The sequence below is a fragment of the Adiantum capillus-veneris genome, chromosome 17, assembly GCF_014529385.1.
Source record: "Adiantum capillus-veneris isolate H3 chromosome 17, ASM1452938v2, whole genome shotgun sequence".
In the NCBI taxonomy this organism is placed as follows: domain Eukaryota; kingdom Viridiplantae; phylum Streptophyta; class Polypodiopsida; order Polypodiales; family Pteridaceae; genus Adiantum; species Adiantum capillus-veneris.
This window is the reverse complement of record NC_140947.1, coordinates 29058286-29079704: the sequence shown is the minus strand read 5'-3', so window position 1 is coordinate 29079704 and position 21419 is coordinate 29058286. Positions and strand designations below refer to the sequence as shown.

The 21419-nt window shown below is 45.0% G+C and overlaps 1 protein-coding gene across 1 annotated transcript; it reads left to right on the top strand.

The window, feature by feature from the left end:
• Positions 1–2023: 2023 nt before the first annotated feature.
• LOC147436987 (putative protein ABIL2) lies at positions 2024–19030 on the top strand. The gene is made up of 9 exons (XM_086485810.1): positions 2024–2449; positions 3054–3136; positions 3298–3448; positions 3561–3660; positions 3820–3927; positions 17902–18007; positions 18092–18132; positions 18286–18374; positions 18690–19030. Exons 1-9 carry the CDS (start codon positions 2072–2074, stop codon positions 18852–18854), a joined length of 1221 nt encoding a protein of 406 aa, XP_086341936.1. The 5' UTR covers positions 2024–2071; the 3' UTR covers positions 18855–19030.
• The last annotated feature ends 2389 nt before the right edge of the window (positions 19031–21419 follow it).

Sequence of the window (21419 nt, the reverse complement as noted above, 5' to 3'; positions counted from 1 at the left end):
TCCATTGCAAGTGCGCGCAACTCTTCACCTTGCTTGTTGACGGTTTCTTGTAACGAGATCAAGTAAGCCATGATCATTGCTTCCGTTGTTGTAGACGATGTGGTTGGATTAGCATCCAAATTCCTTGGAGATTTTGCATCATTCTCCATGGAGAGTGTGGCTTTTCCACCCTTGCGAGTTTTGTCTGACATTGCCTTCAAGTCGGCAACAAAAACGCAAAGTTTTGACAGTTTTTTCAGTTCTGAGATGCTGTTACAGCAAAGCCTTCCATTACACAGAAAAATTCTGTCTTTACATCAATGCGTAGAGGGCTTCGTGCTCTTCGATTGAGGCTATAGATCACCTAAATCGGAGTTCGGATGAGCAAGTTATGGTCAAAAGAGTGAACTGCTGTCTACTAGGTCAAAAAACGGCTGAAAGAGAGAGAGAGAGAGAGAGAGAGAGAGAGAGAGAGAGAGAGAGAGAGAGAGCTAACACAAAATTTCATTATCGAGAGGCGGGTAGTGGCGATTAAGCACGTACCTGCTAAACCACTTTTGCAATAGCTAACCGTTCCATACTAATTCCACGTAGAAGAGAAAGACGAAGTGGGTTGATCGAGTGGCTCGAAGTTGCAAGTGTTGTGATTCGAGCAGGCGGAGGAGGAGGAGGAGCAACGATGGTGAGGAGCGGCCTTTTGTACCCGAAGCGCTTCTGGACCGTGGCTGCTTCTTATGCTGGATTCGGTACTCATGCATCCTCTTCATCGCTTCCTCCCTGCTTCTCTGAGCCCCCTTGCCAACAGAACCATCCCGCAAAGAGAGAGAGAGAGAGAGAGATAGATAGAGAGAGAGAGAGAATCCAAATTCCTACAAACATGAACCATATCCAAAGAATATTACAGAAGCATCGTAGAGTTATTTTTTGTCTTTAGAGCGGATGAAGTTCATGCCAAGGTGTTGTCGTAATCAACTAAGCATATGCACGCAACATACACATTTGATGGGCATTCCCTGACTCAACCAACCCATGGCGATTGCGAAAAATCCTGTGCATACTTTCGAACCCTCAATCCACAGACCGTCCTTAATACACACGAAAACGCAATAAACATTTGCATACAACATTAGTTTCGTCATTCAAATCCAACATTGTGATTCCCAAGCTTAACTTGAGAACCCTAACGCAGCAGGAAATGTCAAGATGAAGAGGCATCACTTGCTCTTCTACATAACCATTCATGATCATCGACAAGCTCTTTAGGTAAGTCGAAGTACATCGGCTTGGATGCCCTCATAAAACTCGTCCTTCACAAACCCGCTTGCTTCGTCAGGTTGCTTCTCATGCATCAACCTCTCCATAGCTAATCAGCTCAACATGTTGGAAACCCTGAATGGAAGAACACAGGCGATGGTAAGCAGTACGAGAGAGAGAGAGAGAGAGAGAGAGAGAGAGAGAGAGAGAGAGAGAGAGAGCACTGCATCAGGGCCAAGAGAGAGAACGCCCTTGCCTACGTTCTTTGCCAGCAAACATCCCGCAGCTCGAAGGAAGAGAGAGAGAGAGAGAGAGAGAGAGAGAGAGAGAGAGAGAGAGAGAGAGAGAGAGGTCACTTGCCCGTTGCTCAAGGAGAGAGATGGGGGGCCGAGACCTGTGTGTGTGTGTGAGAGAGAGAGAGAGAGAGAGAGAGAGAGAGAGAGAGAGAGAGAGAGAGAGAGAAGCACCATACTCTCCCAATCTTGGAAGAGGAAGTTTCTTGCATCGCAACGTGAAAGATTGCTGCCAAGGTGGTGGTTACCGAAATCTCTCTCTCTCTCTCTCTCTCTCTCTCTCTCACGAAGGCCTCGCTGTATCTCTGTTCGCCTCACGGCCACTCTCTGCAATTTGTGTGATGGACTATTGGCCTCCGCTTGCACCACGTGGCCTCTCGGAATCCTTGCGTGCTTAATAGATAGTATAGATATAGATATAAAATCCAGTGGGGGATTTTTTTCTGGAAGTAAACATACAAAAGTGTTAAATTAATAGAAAGAAACTCAAAGGACGGGCGAAAAAATGAATGTTGAAATGCACGTTCTGCTTAAGTATTTAGATCATGGCCTGGCACGATCGAGCTCATCACTATCGCGTGCTTCATCATGCAGCGAAGGGCAACGCAGCGTCGGATTGTGTCTTCCGCAGGTGCTTCAGCTCACACTTGCAACGAGGACAACTTCCTCACCTTAGTCTTGATTTCCAAATTCTGTTGGCTATGGCGACCTGGGCTTCCTTAAGCCCTCAGCATGCGGAGGACGAGGAGGATGACGACGACGACGACGACGACGAAGACATTGATGCCTACAACAGATCTTCTCTTCTTTCTACTCCTCACGAAACTATCATTGAAGAAGATGAAGAGGAGGACGATGAAGACGAAGCTCAAGCTCAATTTTTCAACCCAAGACACGGTGCTGAGGTCTCCATTGCCCTTCAGGTTGGCTCTGTCCCACATTATCAACGCAAATAGATTGCCTGGTGTTTTCCCTAGCGAGCATGAAATGCATAAAGTCTCTCCACACACACACACCGCACTCTTCAAGTCATAATTTGAAACATACGGGGAGCATACGCATAGGGGTATGGAAAGTATGTTTCAAAGGGGCTGCCTGAAACATATGTGACCTAAATTCTAGCCAATTTTGTAGGGAAATATGTTATCAATAAAGCCATTTAAAGTTCAAACAATGTTGAAAATTACAAGCTACAAGTTGACTTCTTTGCTTTGTACATTTTCAACACATAGATTACTTGGTGTTGTTGGTATTTCGGCATGGATGAACTGCATGAACTCTCTTCGTGCGCGTGTCCACTCACTCACTCATTCACGTTGTGTGAACGCTTGGTTGAAGGTTTAGTCTACATTTATCATGATGAAAACAAACTCAATCTGAAGCCAAAGACATCTGCAGCATGCCTGTGAATAGAATGTTCAAGTTTTGAGATATGCAGTTATGCTTTGTGGTTGCATATTGTGCTTGATAAATGTGCATGTCCAGCTCTCTTTCATTATGTATTGATAAACTGCTCTATTAAACCAGGAACTAAAGAGCATTCAATCGCACCTCTATTCTGCTGCTGAGTATTGCGAATCAGCATACATTTACAGTGATCAGAAGCAAGCGTAATGTCCAAGAATTTATCCCTTTGTCTGGATGGACACGTCCTTTAAGCCATATAGGATAGATAGTGGGTTTTTGTGGCAGTAACAGCGAAAGAATCTAATCAATTACTATTTCTCAGCTTTTTGCATCCTAAACCTGGGATCTTCTGTGTTGCTGCCAGAATTTTCGAGAATTTGAAGGACTATTCTGTCAAGGCCCTTGTGAATGCAGTAGATCATGTAGGAACCGTGGCAGCAAAGCTGGATGATTTGCTATCAAAGCGCACCAAAGAGATGTCCATTCTCGAGTTCAACATGTCTCGCGTCACACAGGTGTTGTATCAATGAACTTGCAAGGACGTTCCAATATTTTCTAGAGACTGCACATTTTCCTGCTTTGTGGTCAAGCTCAAAGGGTATGTTTTGCTCGTGACTTATCAAACAGCAACTTCAAGCATACCATGATAGTACAATTTGTGAAGGGTTGAATCATTACCAAAATGCTCGAAGAAGGCCAAGATATGGCCTGCATTATGCTCTTTCAGGTAAGTTTTTACTTTGCAAGCAACTCCTCTTTCTATGTGCCGCATCACCTCAAAGTGCACTCATGCCCATAAAGAAGGTGTTTGTCTTTTTAAGAGTTGTGATTGAGCTTGTGTTGTTAGCATACAAAATGACTTAACCTGCTTAATGCTAGGGAGCAGAACAACCTGTGGGTGAAGGATCAACATATATAGAGAAGGAATGTACAATGGCCCAAAACATGTCGCTTCCAGGAAACCTTGGACAACGTCAAGACGACACAGCTTCAGGTAGAGCCAAGCAAACTTAAACTAGTTTTTTCAGTTATGATCATCTCTTTGTGCGGTAACCTTACTAACATTGCATCACTAGGGTTTTTCCTTCTATTTGTAATTATTGAAGAATGCAGGCTTTGTGGCAGTTGTATGTTGTAATTTGCCTTTGGATTTAATATCAATGGCCCAAGGGTATTGAAGAGTGTTCCCATACAGTTGCATTAGTACCAAGCCTAGGTTTTAAATTTTTATCTGCATGTGAAGCACCTCTCATAAGTGAGTTTCATTAACTTACGAATAAGTGACATTGTAGAAAACGAGGAATTTTTATGAGTTTGCCCGACCGAACTTTAATTCCCTATATAGGGGTCACTTCTCAAGCACAAGTTAGTACCCTCAGTACCAACATCAAGTACCTACAGTACCTCGGCATCTCTGGCGTTTTTGCACCAGATCAGTCCATCGACACCAGCGTTTTCAGTTTTCAGCCATAGCCTCGCCGCACCGTTGCAGATCCAGCCATCAGCACTAGCGTTTTCAGTTTTCAGCCCATCGCCGACATTGGCTATAACAGATCAGCCCATAGCCTCGTCATAGTCGCAGGTCCCATTTAACATCCCTAACGTTTTGCATTTCCAGCCTTTAGCCTTGCAGATTGAAGTTTTACCGCACGGTCCCATCAACATCACAACATGTAGGACCATTGTATGAGCATTTTGTGGAATCTAAAGCAATTACCTCTCTAGCAATAGAGAGGGGGGCCCTTGGAGGGGGGTTTGGGACCCCATCTAGTGCTAGTCTTCTCTCTCTCTCTCTCTCTCTCACAGAACCTTCACTTATATTATCATTCTCTCTTTTCTCTCTAGTCTTTGCACATCTCTCATTAAGTAAAAGGAACTTTGGGTACGCACTGAGCATTCATCTAGAGCATTCACCATCAATCACTTCCGCTGCACATCACATTGGTATGAGAGCTCTTTGGTAGTGTTCAATATCATCACTCAAGAAAAGAATCTAAAGAATTTCTCTCAGTTTTTTCTTTGAAAGAATCTTTGTGTCCCTGCTGCGAACTTATTAGCGACTTCCACCCTTAGTCCATTGCGCATTGGGCGCGCTCTCGTCTTCATCGCTCTGTCTTTAGGGCCATTAAACCATAAAAGAACCACATTTTTTTAAACTTGTTTGAGATTGCACGAAACCCAAGACCACTTCGACGTGTCGATCTCTCTAATCTGTGTTTTTAAAGAGTGACAGGTAACCAACCATTTTAGCCAATTTCCAGAATCGTGGGGTTTTCTAGCTGAGTAGGGCAAACTGGAGTTTGTCCTATATAAGCAGCTCCCCCTCTTGTACTTTTTGGCAAGTTGTTGAATGCAGATTACCGACGTTTGGGCTCTCTCTCTTTGCTAGCGTTTCTCTCTCCAGCGTTTTCACTTTGTGGCAAGCACTCTTCTCTCTAGCGTTTTGCATACTCTAGCGTTTTTTGCCGGAGGTGACATCAGCCATTGATCTCTCTCTCTAGCCCTAGCGCTTCCCTTTCTGGCCTGTTACCACGGCTCCATAGCAGTTGTGCATCCCCTACAAGATCCAGTGCCCGTTCGGTGGGCGGTACGCGCTTGTGCCTACACGGCGAGGAGATCCATCGCGATAGATTCGAGATCTATTGGCTGCCCGTCACAGAGAGGTGTCTTGATCGCGAATCTGATCATTGATTTGTGGGAGATTGAGTTGCTGTTTTTTGCGACCAAAAAAAGATGCGGTTTGCTGTTTTTTCTGCATTTTTCACTCTTTTGGGGCTGATTTCGGCTGTAGTGGACAAATTTGCAGATTTCTATCTTCCACTTGATCCCAGCCGCTTCACATGCCCAAATTCTCCAACACCATAGATAAGAGTGATGATTCTGACACATTTTCAGCCCATGGTGATGATGGACACCAAGAGGATGGGATCGGCGGCGGTGACCACACCGTCAATGACGAATGGGCAGATTGGTCCCAGTTATATGCTGGAGTAGGTGATCAACCAATCAAGATACCTACACTTCCTACCTATCCCTCGGATCGCCGATTGAGTGGAGACAATTATGCCATTTGGAAAGCAACCATGATGGCGGTCTTTGACTCTTACGAGCTTGGAGGATTTGTCTCAAGCAAATTTCAAAAGCTAAAGGACTCTAAGGGAGCGAAGTTATGGGAACGAGTAAATGCCCGGATCCGGTCTTTTATTATCCTCAACAGTTCACCCGCGGTGATTGGCCACATTAGGCTAATGCAAGATGCGAAGTTGATGTGGGATCGGCTTTCTTCTCTATATGATCGAGTCTCTCCAATGAAGCGGATAGCCCTCGAGGTGCAGTTGAGAACCTTGGATGCGAAGAACACTTCCATGCAGGATCATATCAAACAGGCTCCCGGTACACCAACTTCTACTCTTCCTTGATTACCAGTGGACGACTGAATACTATCACATGGGAGGAGCTAGTTCCAATGGTTTTAGACCATGACGAGCGGTTCCCAAAGGGGAAGAAGTGAGGCTCCGAAGCCTTGGCCGGAACTTCCAACAACAGCAGCAACAAGAAGTAGAAGGGTAAGAAGAACATCACCAACACCAAAGACAAGAAGAGTGATGCCGAGCGTGACGCCTTGAAGGCGGAGCGGCATTGCAATAATTGTGGTGAGAAAGGACATTATTGGAGGAAGTGTCCAAAGCGAGTTAGAGAAGCTTCGACCTCCTCGGTGGCAGTAGTAAAGTCACCGATCTTTGTTCATTTGGAGATTCTCCCTTCAACAGACTCTCCGAGGACATCGGAGGCATTGGTGATCTATTCTCCTCGAGATAGTCGTGATTGGATTCTTGACAGTGGTGCCTCAGGGTACATGACACCTACGATGGATCTATTGTCCAACATGCAACGACACTGTGGTACTATCTTCATCGGCGACAAATATGAAATTCCTATTCACAGGGAGGGTTCCATGGAGCGCATTTCCGATGGCAGAGGAGGTATGCATACCTCCAAGGTACTTTATGCTCCAAAACGAGGTTTTCATCTTATGTCAGTACACGAGGTGTGCAAGCTTGGCATGGAGGTGATCTTTACGGAGGACTCAATATCTATACGGGATCGGCAAACCAATGTAGAAGTCAGAGGGGGCTCGGTAGAGAACGGCCTTTATCGACTCCACGCTCTTTCTTCCTCGACTCGGATACCCACAGGTGATTTATGGCATTACAGGTTTAGCCATTTGAATAATGATGCCCTTCGACTTGCTTTTTCGAGAACAATTGCTTCAAGGCTTAGCAAATGTTGGGAGTAAGCATGGGAAATGCATTTCTTGCATTCGTGGGAAACAACATCGAGAATTTATCCGAGGCTTTCTACACGCTGAGCCACTCCTTGTTGGAGTTGGTTCACACCGACCTTTGTGGACCTATGCGGACCTCTTCCCTCGGCAAGGCTCTTTACTTTATGTTATTGGTGGATGACTTTAGCCGCTTTACTTGGGCATTTTTTCTACAACACAAGCACGAGGCTTTTGCCCTCTTCAAGAATTGGCATACTCTTGTGGAGAAGGAAAGCAATCATGTATTGAAGACCATCAGATCGGATAAAGGTGGGGAGTTTACCTCCAATGCTTTCATTCAATTTTGTACGGACCATGGTATTAAGTGAGAGCTTGCGAACACCAATACACCTTCAAAGAATGGAGTTGTGGAGCGGAAGAACAGGTCAGTAGTAGAGATGGCTAGGAGGGAGAGATGCCTATGTCCACGTACCAAACCAAGACCCGCAACATGATCTTTGTCGGCTACAACTCTCTTTCAGTGGGATATAGACTTTATGATCCAAAGAAGGAGATTGTTCTTAGCCATGATATAGTCTTCAATGAGATCTTACCTTCAGAGGGGGTTCCCGCTCCCAACGACGACTCCTAATCTTCCGATTCTTGGAGATCCAGATTTTGACTTACCCTATGATGAGCCCTCTTCTCCTACCCCTGTCCCTCGGGCCACGGAGGAGGATGTACCCATTCCCGAAGATACAGTTGACAGTGGATTTCATCACAGTGCCGATGTAGAGACAGATTTGCCAGTTGTTCCCCCCGAGGGGAGCAAGCCCGACAAGTTACCAAAGTGGTTATTAGAGACTTTGCGAGATTTAGCAATCTCAGATTTTCCACTCGATTGGCGAGAAGTCGGTACCTCACGACGCTCTCATCGACTTCGACTTGCCGAGGTAGATGACCTGATACTACAGGTGAACTATGCATAGATGTCTTCAGCGCTGCACGACAGAGTTCCTCCTATAGTTGAGGAGGCACTTCACTACCTCAGTGGAAGTTGGCCATGCAAAAAGAGATTGATTCCATCAAGAAGAACAACACATGGGTGTTAGTTCCGCGGCCTCCCAAGCAGAAAGTGATTAAGGTCAAGTGGGTCTACAAAACCAAGTATAAAGTTGATGGTTCTCTGGACAAGCACAAGGCGAGACTTGTTGCCGAAGGCTTTTCCCAGAAACCCGGTGTAGACTACGAGGAGACCTTCGCACCGACCGCATGGATGGTGACTATTCGGATTGTTTTTTCTCTTGCTGCCCTTCACGGGTGGCAGGTTTTTCAGATGGATGTGGTTTCGGCATTCCTCAATGGCGATCTAGAGGAGGAAGTCTATGTGGAGCAACGTCCAGGGTTCGAGGATCCAGAGTTTCTAGACATGGTCTGTAGGACCTAGGTTGCTTAAGGCTCTCTATGGCCTCAAGCAATCGCCTAGAGCGTGGTACCGGAGGATTGATTCCTTTTTCCTACGACACTCTTTCTAGAGATCTTCTGCTGATCCAAATTTGTACATTTTCCGTGAGGGAGGGTTAGTGACACTTGTTATCCTCTATGTCGATGATCTTGTGATTACAGGTAGCCATGTTGAGCACATCCGTAGTATTATGGCAACCTTGTCAGAGGAGTTTGAGATGACAGATCTTGGCTTGCTTCATCATTTTCTTGGATTAGAAGTTAGACAAACGGGGGGGGGGGGGCATCTTCCTCTCTCAGGAGCGGTATACCCAGGAATTATTGGAAGCATTTGGTATGACCGAGTGCAAATTCATCTCTACTCCAATGGATCCCAATCAAAAATTGTCACAATTTGATCTTCCTCTTCTTGCAGATGCAAGAGAGTATCAGAAACTGGTTGGTTCTCTCATTGGGTGCTCAACACTCGATTTGATGTCAGTTTCTCGGTGGGTCTACTCAGTTCTTTCATGCAGAAACCCGCCAAGTCACACATGCAGCAAGCCATCAGGGTTCTGCGGTATTTGTTGAAGGCAACCCAATCATTTAGCATTCACTATGTAGTTGGAGGTTCGGATCCCCAAGTCATTCTATGAGGATGGAGTGATTTAGATTGGGGAGGTGATCCATACGGACGACGGTCGACCACAGGATTTACTTTTTCTTTTGGCTCAGGAGCAATTTCATGGAGCAGCAAGAAACAGCCGACAGTTGCTTTGTCTTCCACAGAGGCAGAGTATCGTGCTGTTTGTAGTGCTACATGTGAGTCAATTTGGATTAGGAGGCTACTTTTGGAGATGGGCTTTTCGCAGCAGACGACCATTATGTACTCAGACAACCAGAGTTGTATTGCCATTGTGAGGAATCTAGTGTTTCACGCCCGGACCAAGCATATAGAGATTCAGTACCATTTTGTTTGTGAGAAGACACAGGATGGCTCTATCCGACTAGAGTACATCCTGACTTCGGATAACCCTGCTGACATCTTCACCAAACCTCTCCCTTAGGCTACACTATCCTCTCATGCCAGCTCCCTTGGACTCCTTCCACGTCGAGGAGCTGAGAGGGGGTGTTAAGAGTTCATCTTCCTGTCCGGTGGTAGCTCTGGTATCTCCCAGGAGCAGATTAGGGAGTGAGGGCTGTTTTGTGGTTGTGCCCGGCTGTACTAGAGGTAGACGTACCTATTCTCGGCGGTGCACATCATGGTATTGCTCACCCGATAGACTGGCATGAGACAGGACCCATGTTCCTAGGGTTTCCCAGGGTCAGAGTCTTGAGTCATCTGCACTTAGACCATTAAATATGTGTTCTAGGTCATTTTATGTGAGTTTACATATTTATTAGCCATTTTAGCCAATTTCCAGAATCATGGGGTTTTCAGCTGAGTAGGGCAAGCTGAGCAAACTGGAGTTTGTCCTATATAAGCAGCCCCCCCCCCCCCCCCCCCCCCCCCCCCCCCCCCCGCGTGTACGTTTGGCAAGTTGTTGAATGCAGATTACCAGCGTTTGGGCTCTCTCTTTGCTAGCGTTTTCTCTCTCTAGCGTTTTCACTTTGTGGCGAGCACTCTCTCTCTAGCGTTTTGTGGAGGAGGTGACATCAGCCATTGATCTCTCTCTCTAGCCCTGACGCTTCCCTTTCTGGCCTATTACTACAGCTCCTTAGCGGTTGTGCATCCTTGGAAAGATCTAGTGCCCGTTCGGTAGGTGGTACTTACCTGTGCCTACACGGCGAGGAGATCCATCGCGATAGATTCGAGATCTATTGGCTGCCTGTCACAGAGAGGTGTCTTGATTGCAGTGCAGACAGTTCCTCGTCCGATTCACCTTCTTCCCGCTGCACCTTTGACAATTTGTAAGGTGCAGCGGAATGAATGTTTGCGCTTTGCTCAAGATGAGTGATCCATATTTGCTCAAGGTTCCTTTTAGTTCTTATGGAAGGGAGAGCCTTCCGTTCTTAATGGAGAGTGCTATGATCACGCACAAAGTGAGTGGACAGTGTGCGTGCATGTGTATTAGACTGAGAGATAGAGAGAATAGAGATACGGCACCAGAGACGTTGTAAAACCCTCCTTCGAAGGCCCCACTCTCGTTGGCGAGAGTGGTCTACGATTGATTGCACAAACGGGTACAATGATGATGCATAAAACTGATGCAGATCTAGGCTATGTCGACGACGACAACCGGGATGGCGATGACGACAATAGGGCTGAAAATGGGATGGTTCTAACTGCTGTCCAAAAACGCTAACTGCTGAAATCTGCTGCGATGGAAAACGCTGATTTTGAGGCTGTTTTGGTGCTGCTGAAAAACTCTAATTTGCTTGATGAAAAATGCTGAGATGCTGCCGTGTTTTAGGGCTGAAAACGCCACTGAATCTGATGCACATCAAGCTGAAAACGCAGCCTGATCTGCTGCTGAAAAACGCTGGTGTCTGAACTTGCTGCCGATGAGTAGATCTTGAAAACGCTAGAGGATGGCTGATGTAGAAAACGCTAGCATGGGGGTTCTTGCTTGGAGGGGGAAACCGCCAAGGTTCTGTTGAGAAGTTGCCTGTTGAGAAGTTGCCTGCTGAGCTTGGCTCCTGTTGCCTCTTCTGCCAAATAGTGCTAGCTTTGGTTTGCTTATATATTTCCTTACCCAAATTGCCCTACCTACTTTTGTTGGAAAGTCACTTAAATTAATAAGTGAAAAATGTCAAAAATAGGCTAAAATCACTGGAAAATTCCCCTGACTGATTCTGATGGATTCTGATGGGAATGCTTATGATCATGCTGTGTGCAACCAGAGGATATGCATCTACACTAAGTGACTGGGCATGCACGGTCTACGAATAGACTCACAAAAGTGCCTGATCACTTCTAATCTAGACCGACTGGACTGACTAAAACCCTGTTATGATTTAGCTTGTCCACGGACACATAGGGTTGGATGTGTCACGTGACATCCCCTCCTTTTCAAAGTGAGGTACTGGTACCGAACTGTATGGCGTCGAGGGAGATCGCCAATAGCATCCGGAATCCTGGAAGGGACTCTTTGCCGGCTCACTTTGATGTGTGGGTCGTGTGGTACTTGAATTTTATAAAGGTCTGCAATGCCTTCTTCTTTGGGCCGCGCCGAAAGCGACACAAAGTCTTTTGTGGCTCCTTCGATGCTTCAACTTCGTTGAGAGTCATGCTTCTTTCTTCTTCAAGAATCTCCATGGCTGAAAATTCCTGAAACCATTTCCAACACAAAACCATGAACATACCTATTCCATGTAAAGTGAGTGGAAAAAATCTTATCGTCCCGAAAGACTGTGTATGCAATGTAGATGAACATAGAGACGGAGTGACAAACCGTTCATCAAACACATGCAAACAATGAGATCGAATCTTGTCATTCCGATCTAAAGCAATCAACTGTAACAATTCACAACGGAAATGCCCATGCTTGGTGCTCATACTTTCATCTGCTCTTTCTATGAATGTGTCATGCTAAGGAAGAGACATGGAATGTGACTTCCTTGAATGCATACTTTGCAGCTTTTCATGAATAATCCGCATACATCCGTGCTCATCCATGAGTGAAACGTGCTCAACATACAATATGTTATGCCTAGGAAAAGGGATCACATAAAGACGTTGACTAAAATACAGGAAACGATCACGAATGAAACACTCGAACAATGCGTGCGTATTAATCATGCGAACACATAATACTTCCTGCGAGGGTTCCTTGGACCTAGGCTCGAGAGCTAAGATCGCTTCTTCCTGAATGATCGAATCGTCCTGTGGGGGTTCTTTGGACCTCGACTCGAAAGCCAAGATCGGTTCTTCGTGATTGATCGAATTTACAACGAGGTTAGCTTCGCTAGAAAAAGCATCAACTAACTCATCATCCTTGTGAACAATCACATCATCTTCATGCAAATCATCATGCTTGTGAGGAATCATTTCTTGATCATGCAAATCATCATGCTTGTCAGTGTCATCCAAATCATCATGCTCATCATTATCATGCAAATCCTCTGTATCATGCTTTGGAGAAGAAGAGTCTGTGCAGAAAACGCTAGAGGATGGCTGATGCAGAAAACGCTAGCATGGGGGTTCTTGCTTGGAGGGGGAAACCGCCAAGGTTCTGTTGAGAAGTTGCCTGCTGAGCTTGGCTCCTGTTGCCTCTTCTGCCAAATAGTGCTAGCTTTGGTTTGCTTATATATTTTCTTACCCAAATTGCCCTACCTACTTTTGTTGGAAAGTCACTTAAATTAATAAGTGAAAAATGTCAAAAATAGGGAAAATAAGCTAAAATCACTGGAAAATTCCCCTGACTCATTCTGATGGATTCTGATGGGAATGCTTATGATCATGCTGTGTGCAACTAGAGGATATGCATCTACACTAAGTGACTGGGCATGCACGGTCTACGAATAGACTCACAAAAGTGCCAGATCACTTTTAATCTAGACTGACTAGACTGACTGAAACCTTGTTATGATTTAGCTTGTCCACGGACACATAGGGTTGGATGTGTCACGTGACACAATTACACCATACAATTCCTTTGAAGTACTCTCCGTGCCCCCTATATAGTGCCAAAGCCGGCTGCCTCACTCACGCATCAGCCTCCATGAAATGGAAAATAGGGCACAAATTTGGGAGAATGTGGAGAAGGGCCACAAGGACAACTAAGGGCACCCTGAAGGCAAGGGAAAAATCCTCTGCACCTAGAGGAACCTACATGGCTACAGAGACAGTTTTAGCCATGCATTTGGAGCATCAGGATCAGCCGCGGGACATGCTATTTCTTGTGGATGATTGCACATGTAGGATTGCATGTTGGTTCTTTGGCTGAAATTACTGGTCATGATCCGAGAGATGTCCTTTGCAGCATGAGTCCTTGAGGCATTGTTTTTGGGTCTGTCCGTATGCTCAGCCAGTGTGGACGACGGTCTGTTGTTTGCTGATCAGAGTGGGAGTTCATGTCACAAATTGCTGACGTGTCAAAGCCCTAGAGAAGGGAGCCAACTTGCATATGTCGGCCGAGGAGCCTAAACCCTAAGAAGAACAAGTAGAAGAAGAAGAAATCCTACCAACTTATGGGGACCCCGTCCGATGGGGCCTAGTGACATAAAGGGATTAAAATAAAGCAGGGCTCACACACACACTCACGCAAAGCTGATGATGTGGCAGCTGTACGGAAGTTTCCGAAATTACGTTGACTGTTGACGTGGTAGAACTGTACGGATTTTCGCTTTTCACGCTGGCGGTGCTGACGTGGCAGGACTGTACGGATTTTCGTAAATTGTGCTGTCAGCTTTTTGGCATTGCTTTTGGACGAGAAGCTTTTGAGTTTTAAAGGCTTTTCACTGTAACTGCTTTTTAGGCCAAGGGCCTTTAAATATGAGGTTAGGGCTCATTCTCTAGCATGCTTCCTGGAGAAGGTGCAGAGTCTGGAGTACCTGCTTGTTTCGTAGCAAACAAAGTGATTTAGTTAGTTTGTTTGTTTGTTTGCTTTTTTTAATTTGGTTTTTTGTTTTTTTGTTTTTTTTTTCTTGTGTCCCTTGCTTTTATAGTTTTATGAGTGCTTAATTCCCTCTTATAATTCGTGAGTTCAGACTATTCTGAACTTATGAAGGTATATATGCTTCTTGGAGAAGGTGCAGAGTCTGGAGTACCGGCTTGTACTGTGTTGATGCAAGAGAAAGAAATATCGAAAGGGGCGCCAAGGTTTGGGGCCAATACTCTTCGGGGTGAAATTTCGCCACTCCGTGTCGCATGTCGTCTCTCTCTTTTAGTTCAGTTGTTATTGAAGTGCTAAAAGTTTGTTCAGTCTGTTCTTTTCTATTGGCACGTGGTGCCCGTCTTGTGACAGTGGTATCAGAGCATCAGAAAAGCACACCGGTCCTACCAAAGAGCAAACAAAGCTAGTGGAATTTTATTTGAGGTATCTCCAGCCTCCGACCCCGGACTTATTAGCCGCTCCTACCCTTTATCGCGCATCGGACGCGCTTCCGTCTTCAGCGCTCATGTCTTACAGGGCATAAGCCATAAAGATCACTTGCAAAGAAGGATCCAAGATTTGTTTCAAGTCACTGTTTTTCTCAAAAGCAGTGCCATGCAGATGGTGATAGCTACCATGCAGCATACTCCAAGTACTTGGCAAGCTTTCAAGAAATTTTTATTTTTATTTTGCCCGAAGTTATACGGTTTCTGACATCTTCCTTCGGAGTGCAACTTCTGGCAGAGTGGGGTATCCTGAAATGCTTGCCATGGAAACCCTAGTAGATTATAACTTGAAATTTTTCGACATCTCTCAATAGATGTCTCTTCACGAGCAGATGACCTTGGAGGTTTAGTGCGATTGCTATCGTGGGACTACCATCGCCGCCAAAGAAACAATGTCTGTCCAAGAGCTGATGGACCATGCCGTGCTCAGCTACCACCTTATGGAATGAACCTAACCCTAATTTTTTGGTATAGGTTTCAGGATGGAAAATCAGTCGACTTTTCGAGTTCGACTAATGTCGAGATTTCTTTTTAAGTTTGAGTTTTGTTTGAACTTGTTTGGTGATCCTGTTTGGAATGTGTTTGAAATGGATGGTATCTGTTTTGAACCTGTCTTAATGCCGATTTGAAATGTTTGATCTGGTTTCAATGATTGGTGATTTTACTCCCGGGTTGAGTAGTGAGAAATGTTGTTTTGCTATTGTTTGAATCTCCGAACGACGCAGACGGGATGTCTGGGGAGCGTTTGGTTGTATGCTTATAAAATAATTGTTGTTGTGACTCCCGGCCCGGACCTGGATGGTTATGCGGGAGGAGTATTAAGAAGTCTGAGCAGTGGTTACTCTCAGCACCTTCAAACGACGCAGGCTGCGGTCTGGGGGCGTTTGGTTGTAAAAGGCCTCTGTATCTCCCGGCCCGGACCTTTTTAGGTTATGCGGGAGGAGTGACGAGGGAGTCGTTGAATATCTCCTTGCCCGGACCTTGTTAAGTTATGCGGGAGTAGTGTTCATCGACGGCTTTATGTTTCTGTCTTGTAACATGCATATGTGAGCATTTGTGCTGCATTGTGATGTGCCAACCACTGATTATTCCTAATTGGATGAGATTGCGTGGGTATGTAACTTTAGTGCATCAAGACACCCGTGGAAGATCAGTACGGTCTGGGTGTGATGGCTAATTTTACTACGCCGGAATATCAAGAGTTCCGATCTGGACGAAAGGAGAAGCTAACTCCTTGATCAAAAGAGCCGAAAGGAGAAGCTAACTCCTTAACAAAAAGAGCAAATTGAATGTCCCTCGGAATTTTTTTTGAGCTAACTTGAGTTGTTTTGCAGATATGCTGTAATCGCGGACGATTACTCTCTTTCAAGAAGGGGACATGTCACAAACTGCTGACGTGTCAAAGCCCTAAAGAAGGGAGCCAACTTGCAGATGCCGGCCGAGGGGCCTAAACCCTAACAAGAACAAGTAGCAGAAGAAGAAGAAGTCCTACCAATTATGGGGACCCCGTCCGATGGGGCCCCAGTGACATAAAGGGATTAAAATAAAGCAAGGCTCACACACACACACTCGCTCAAAGCTGATGACGTGGCAGTTGTACGGAAGTTCCGGAAATTACGTTGATTGCTGACGTGGCAGAACTGTACGGATTTTCGCTTTTCACGTTGGCGGTGCTGACGTGGCAAGACTGTACGGATTTTTGTAAATTGCGTTGTCAGCTTTTTGGCATTGCTTTTGGACCAGAAGCTTTTGAGTTTTAAAGGCTTTTCACTGTATTTGCTTTTCAGGCCAAGGGCCTTTTAATATGAGGTTAGAGCTCATTCTCTGGCATGCTTCCTGGAGAAGGTGCAGAGTCTGGAGTACCGGCTTGTACTGTGTTGATGCAATATAAAGAAATACCGAAAGGGGCGCCAAGGTTTGGGGCCAATACTCTCTAGGGTGGAATTCCGCCACTCCGTGTCGCGTGTCGTCTCTCTCTTTCAGTTCAGTTGTTATTGAAGTGCTAAAAGTTTGTTCAATCTGTTCTTTTCTATTGGCACGTGGTGCCTGTCTTGTGACAGTTCATGATAGATTTAAGACATGGGGGGTAGTTTCATGGCTTTTGCGATTTCTGGGGTCACACACTCTTTCGGCCTTCATGGTTACATCATTGGGATGTAGGCACTCTACAGATGTTCTATATACTGTCCATTGAATGGACTTCTCTCAGAGGGACGTAGTTTTTACCACGATCTGCAGCATCATTTTCTGGAGCATGTGGAAGGCTCGTTGTGCTCATAGTCTTCCCTGACATTGACCACAGCTATATGGACTGAGCTGCTGCTTACTCTTTGCCGGCAGTGGGATACTTCAGCAGGGCAGCGGGGATTCTCTTTCCTCACGATACAGGCGGGATCTTCAGTTCTTTGGACCATGGGCACATCACATGGCACTACGCACCTCTCCAGTGGGTCATTTTACATCCTTTATACATGCCACCTTGATGTATACATAGCGCTCACCTTGTATTCCCTGTCTTGTACATCCTCTAGGTGATAAGTCTTCGAGGATCCCCAGCGGTCTCTTTGTACGCAGTATACAGTCACCTTTTGTGCCAAAAAAAAGAGAGCCATAACCTAGGGCTAAACATGGCTAGAAAGAACCCGACATGAAACTACTATCCCACCCTGGCCGGGCACAACTACAAACCAGGATGAACTGGATGAATCCAGAGAGACGCCAAACTCTTAACCCTTATTCATGGGCTCATGGGGTGTGCCCTTAAGACCATTGGGTCGTTTGTACTTGGCATCACTCTTGTATAGAGGTAGCCTGGCAGGACTCTCTCTCTCTCTCTCTTGTGCCTGCACCGCCCTCATACTCTCGAAAAATCCTGTCCATCATCCGGTTAAATGTCGCAGGAGCATTGGTTAAGCCAAAAGGCATCACCAAAAACCATATTCCCATCTTCCAATGCATACTTTGACAAAATAAGGGTATAATGTGACTTGTATGTCACTTCATGTTTTGTAAAACCTATGGGTTTCTTGGGCATGTTTGCTTGGCAGACCTTATGGCCTCCTGTAAGTATTTCTTGATATTCAGTGAATCAACCATTGTGTGTGTGAAAGCAGAGAGCATAGATGATGTGTGTCAATAAGGCAAAGATTTTGTGGGAAGAACTGTTTATGGTTTGTTGATTTGTGTGCGCGATTCTCAAGAAAGTTCATGAATTGCAGATTCAAACGCACGAAGGAGTCTTTTGTGGCACTTGACATCAGAAACACCTTTGATTTCCTCCAGTAGCACACCCACTGGACCTCATGGGCCTAATGTTGTAAACAGGTGTGTGTATGTCTTGAGGATTGTATTGCATGATTTCAAGAATGTAGTTATTTGCATCCATTTACACTTTTTTTGCACTTTCAGGTCCACTCTCTCCAATTCCAGGAGCGACAAGAAGTTACAAGGTATTTCAACGACGAGGCTTTGGCTTCTGGTTGCATGTACAACACATGCCTCTTATGATGATGCATGGCAGAAATTCATGAAGATTTGAAATTATGCAACATTGTCAAACCTTGGAGAGTCTAATGGGTTGCTCTTTTTGTGTGGCGACTTAGGGTTTCTAACGCGCTCGTTGTCTGGTGGACAATTTTCCTCTTCAAAACTTTCACCCAGTCCTAGCATACTGAACACTATACAAGAACCGGTACAGTTTTCTTTGTATGCATATATATGTGCGTGCGTGCGTGTGCGTGTGCGTGCGCGCATAAGAGAATAAGTGAATTGTTCCATCTAGTGTGCAAAGCTTGCAAAGGAATGCCTCAATCCATATGTCGTTCTGAATCTTTCTTGAGATACCTCACTCAAATTTCACTTCTATTGTATAAATGATACTCAGCCTAAATAAGTAGCCTTCTGCTGCAATGGCTACGTGAAGTTTTGTAATTTTGGTATCTTAGGGATCATCTATAGATCTCAGGATGCCACGTGTATCTTTGATGGATTGGGTTCTCTTCTGCAGGCTCATTCTTATGGATCATCAAAAGCATTATCATCAATTCTCTCTCTTGATGATACACGGCATCATGATTCGCCAACACACAAAAAGGGCTTGCTTTCTACATTCCTTAGCAAGACGAAGAGTGGAAAGCCAAAGAGGTTGAACACATTAACTTCTTTTAAGTAGTGCTCTATTATCCTCAGATTTGTATCTCTGTATCAGCTGTCAAATACTCTCTTTTTACCTACCCTTCAAAGTATTTATTGGTGATTTATTCACAAAGATGTGAAGTCCTCATTGACATTTGTGTATCTCTATGTAGCAATGGCAAGGTATCCATTTATTCATTTGGATGAGGATCTTATAGATGTATTGGTTTCTCTTCTTACAGTCGTGATTATGTTTATGATGATGAAGCAAGAGCTTGCTTCTTTGTTTGTTTGAAAGAGCTTATGCTTTTGTTAGAAGCCAAAGTCACTTAGTTAGAATCATGAGAGAGAGAGAGAGAGAGAGAGAGAGAGAGAGAGAGTTGACTTTAGACGTTTCTCATTGCATGTGTGCGCACCCTAAAATAGGGCAAGGAAAATGCATTATACCCTAGCAATGGTATTGTAGAAAGGAATACTTTTTGCAAAGTAGGCTCAATCTCAACGGTCAAATCTTCGAGAGGTTCACACACACACACACACACACACACATGAGCATACATCAATACATAGATCTGCGTATTGAGTTCCTATCATAACTGTACAGATGCAAGGTAAACTCGGCCATAATGAAGCCTAGCACTAAAAGAAGCACTAAATAGGAAAAATTAGCACAAAAAAGAGATAGTTGATAGGGCATACACACCACGAAAGATGGAAAGAATTAGCACAATATCATTTGGTCATTAACACGGATGAAAACTTCTAGAGTTATGACAAAAACTTTGTACGAAGATCTATGTATTGAGGTATGCTCCGCAGTGGGTGCGGGAGCATATATTGGTGCCTAGTTCTTCACCCACTATTGGGCATTGACGAGATTAGTGGGGATGTCATGGCATTTAGTCAATACTATGCATGATGGAGCTAATGGTTATATTGTCTTGTGGGTGACTACCATGAGTCTATACCTTGCACTTCTTTTAAGGGTGAATCTGGGCTTATCCTGGATTCATCTAGAAGAATATAAGAGAATCTTTATACAAGTTAATACATATGATTACTGGAAGTGGCACATGTTTCACAATTAGTAATGCGGGAAATTATTCTTCAACTCGTTCCACAATCGCATTTGTAAAAGATGGCTAGCACATGGTAGCAACTAGTGGATTTATTAGAGAAATTACACCTCAGACTTCCTACTTCCTCTCTCTCTCTCTCTCTCTCTCCACACAGTGCCCACAAACACTATAGGACGTGTGTGTGTGCGCGCGCGCGCGCAACACAATGGTTGAAATCTGTCGCCTTTCTTAGATGGCCTTAACTTAGCCCCTTCACCCCACTCATCCTATGCTTTGCAGGAACCTGCGACAACAAGACAAAATCCTCACATAAACAAATACTCCAAAGGAGGTAAACTTTGCGCATTGGCACCCTTTTTGAAGGTCCTCTCTCCAATATGCTCTCGAACATGGCAACATAGGTTTTGGAGTGGGAGGAGATTCATACGATCTTTGAGGTCCCTTGGGATTGTTCCTTTCAATGTTGATGATTGTTCCTTTTGATGTTAATGATTCTCCTCCTCTATCTACACTAGTACGTGTGTGTGTGTGTGTGTGTGTGTGTGTGTGTGTGTGAGTGAGTGAGAGAGAGAGAGAGAGAGAGAGAGAGAGAGAGAAAGAAAGAATGTGTGAAGAGGAAATTGGACCAACCTTTTTATGACCATAGATTGGTTTCCCCCCCCCCCTCTTGAATTCAAGCCTCTTCAAAGAGATTTGCAAGGTCTCCTCAGATTCTACTCCTTGTACGACTATGTAAACCTCTAAGTCTACTCATTGTTTGGTAGGCTACTGAGATGTTGTGGCTTAATCCTTTCAAACGATGAGTGAAGTTAGAGATTTGATTAGGTGCCTCCACACGCGGGGGGTGGGGGGCGGGGGGGGGGGGGGGGGTTGATGAAGCTAAAATGTAACTGCATCTCAAAAGTGGACGGGCCCCCCTCCCCCTCCCCCACCACCACAATACTGTTTTTCACTTCCCATAGTGCCCCTCGCCACTCAGTGACATCGAGCATTTAATGAGGGGGGAGTGATGGGATCAATGGCCGAGTTTTGTCGGCGAGATCTCGAGGCAAAGTAAACCCGAACGGCGCAAAAATCAAAGCGATATGGAGACTCTTGCACCCCCTCACGACCTAGGATTCGAACCAATAACCTGTTGGAATTAGGGTTGCAGAGAAACGCACACAGCTTGGAGAAGACGAAGGAAGCTCAAGGCACACAATCGAGAGTGTGTTCCTTAATGTGCAATGGAAAGATAGATAGCCCTAGAGTGATTGGCGTATATACAATGCACGAGGAAAAAAACTCCTAAAGAGGGAAAAAATACTCCGGTGGTCTTAGTGTGTTCACACACATCACTACCACATGTATATGGTAACGAATCCCCATGGAGTGATGCTGTGAACGAGAGTTGACACATGAGTAAAGGGAAGTGCCATGCCCTAAGGACATGATCAGTCCACAAAGGGGAGTAAGCTCAAAGCTTTGCGGAAAGCTTCAAGCTTCTCAGGAGACAATGCCTTTGTGAAAAGATCTACAAGGTT

What these genes read in the sequence shown, in the direction of transcription:
- LOC147436987 (XM_086485810.1), top strand. Translation starts at nt 2,072, where the DNA reads ATGGCCTGGCACGATCGAGCTCATCACTATCGCGTGCTTCATCATGCA. An exon ending in AGGTCTCCATTGCCCTTCAG is followed by an intron (nt 2,450 to 3,053) that starts GTTGGCTCTGTC and finishes CTATTAAACCAG; the next exon opens with GAACTAAAGAGCATTCAATC. An exon ending in GAGCGACAAGAAGTTACAAG is followed by an intron (nt 18,133 to 18,285) that starts GTATTTCAACGA and finishes GTGGCGACTTAG; the next exon opens with GGTTTCTAACGCGCTCGTTG.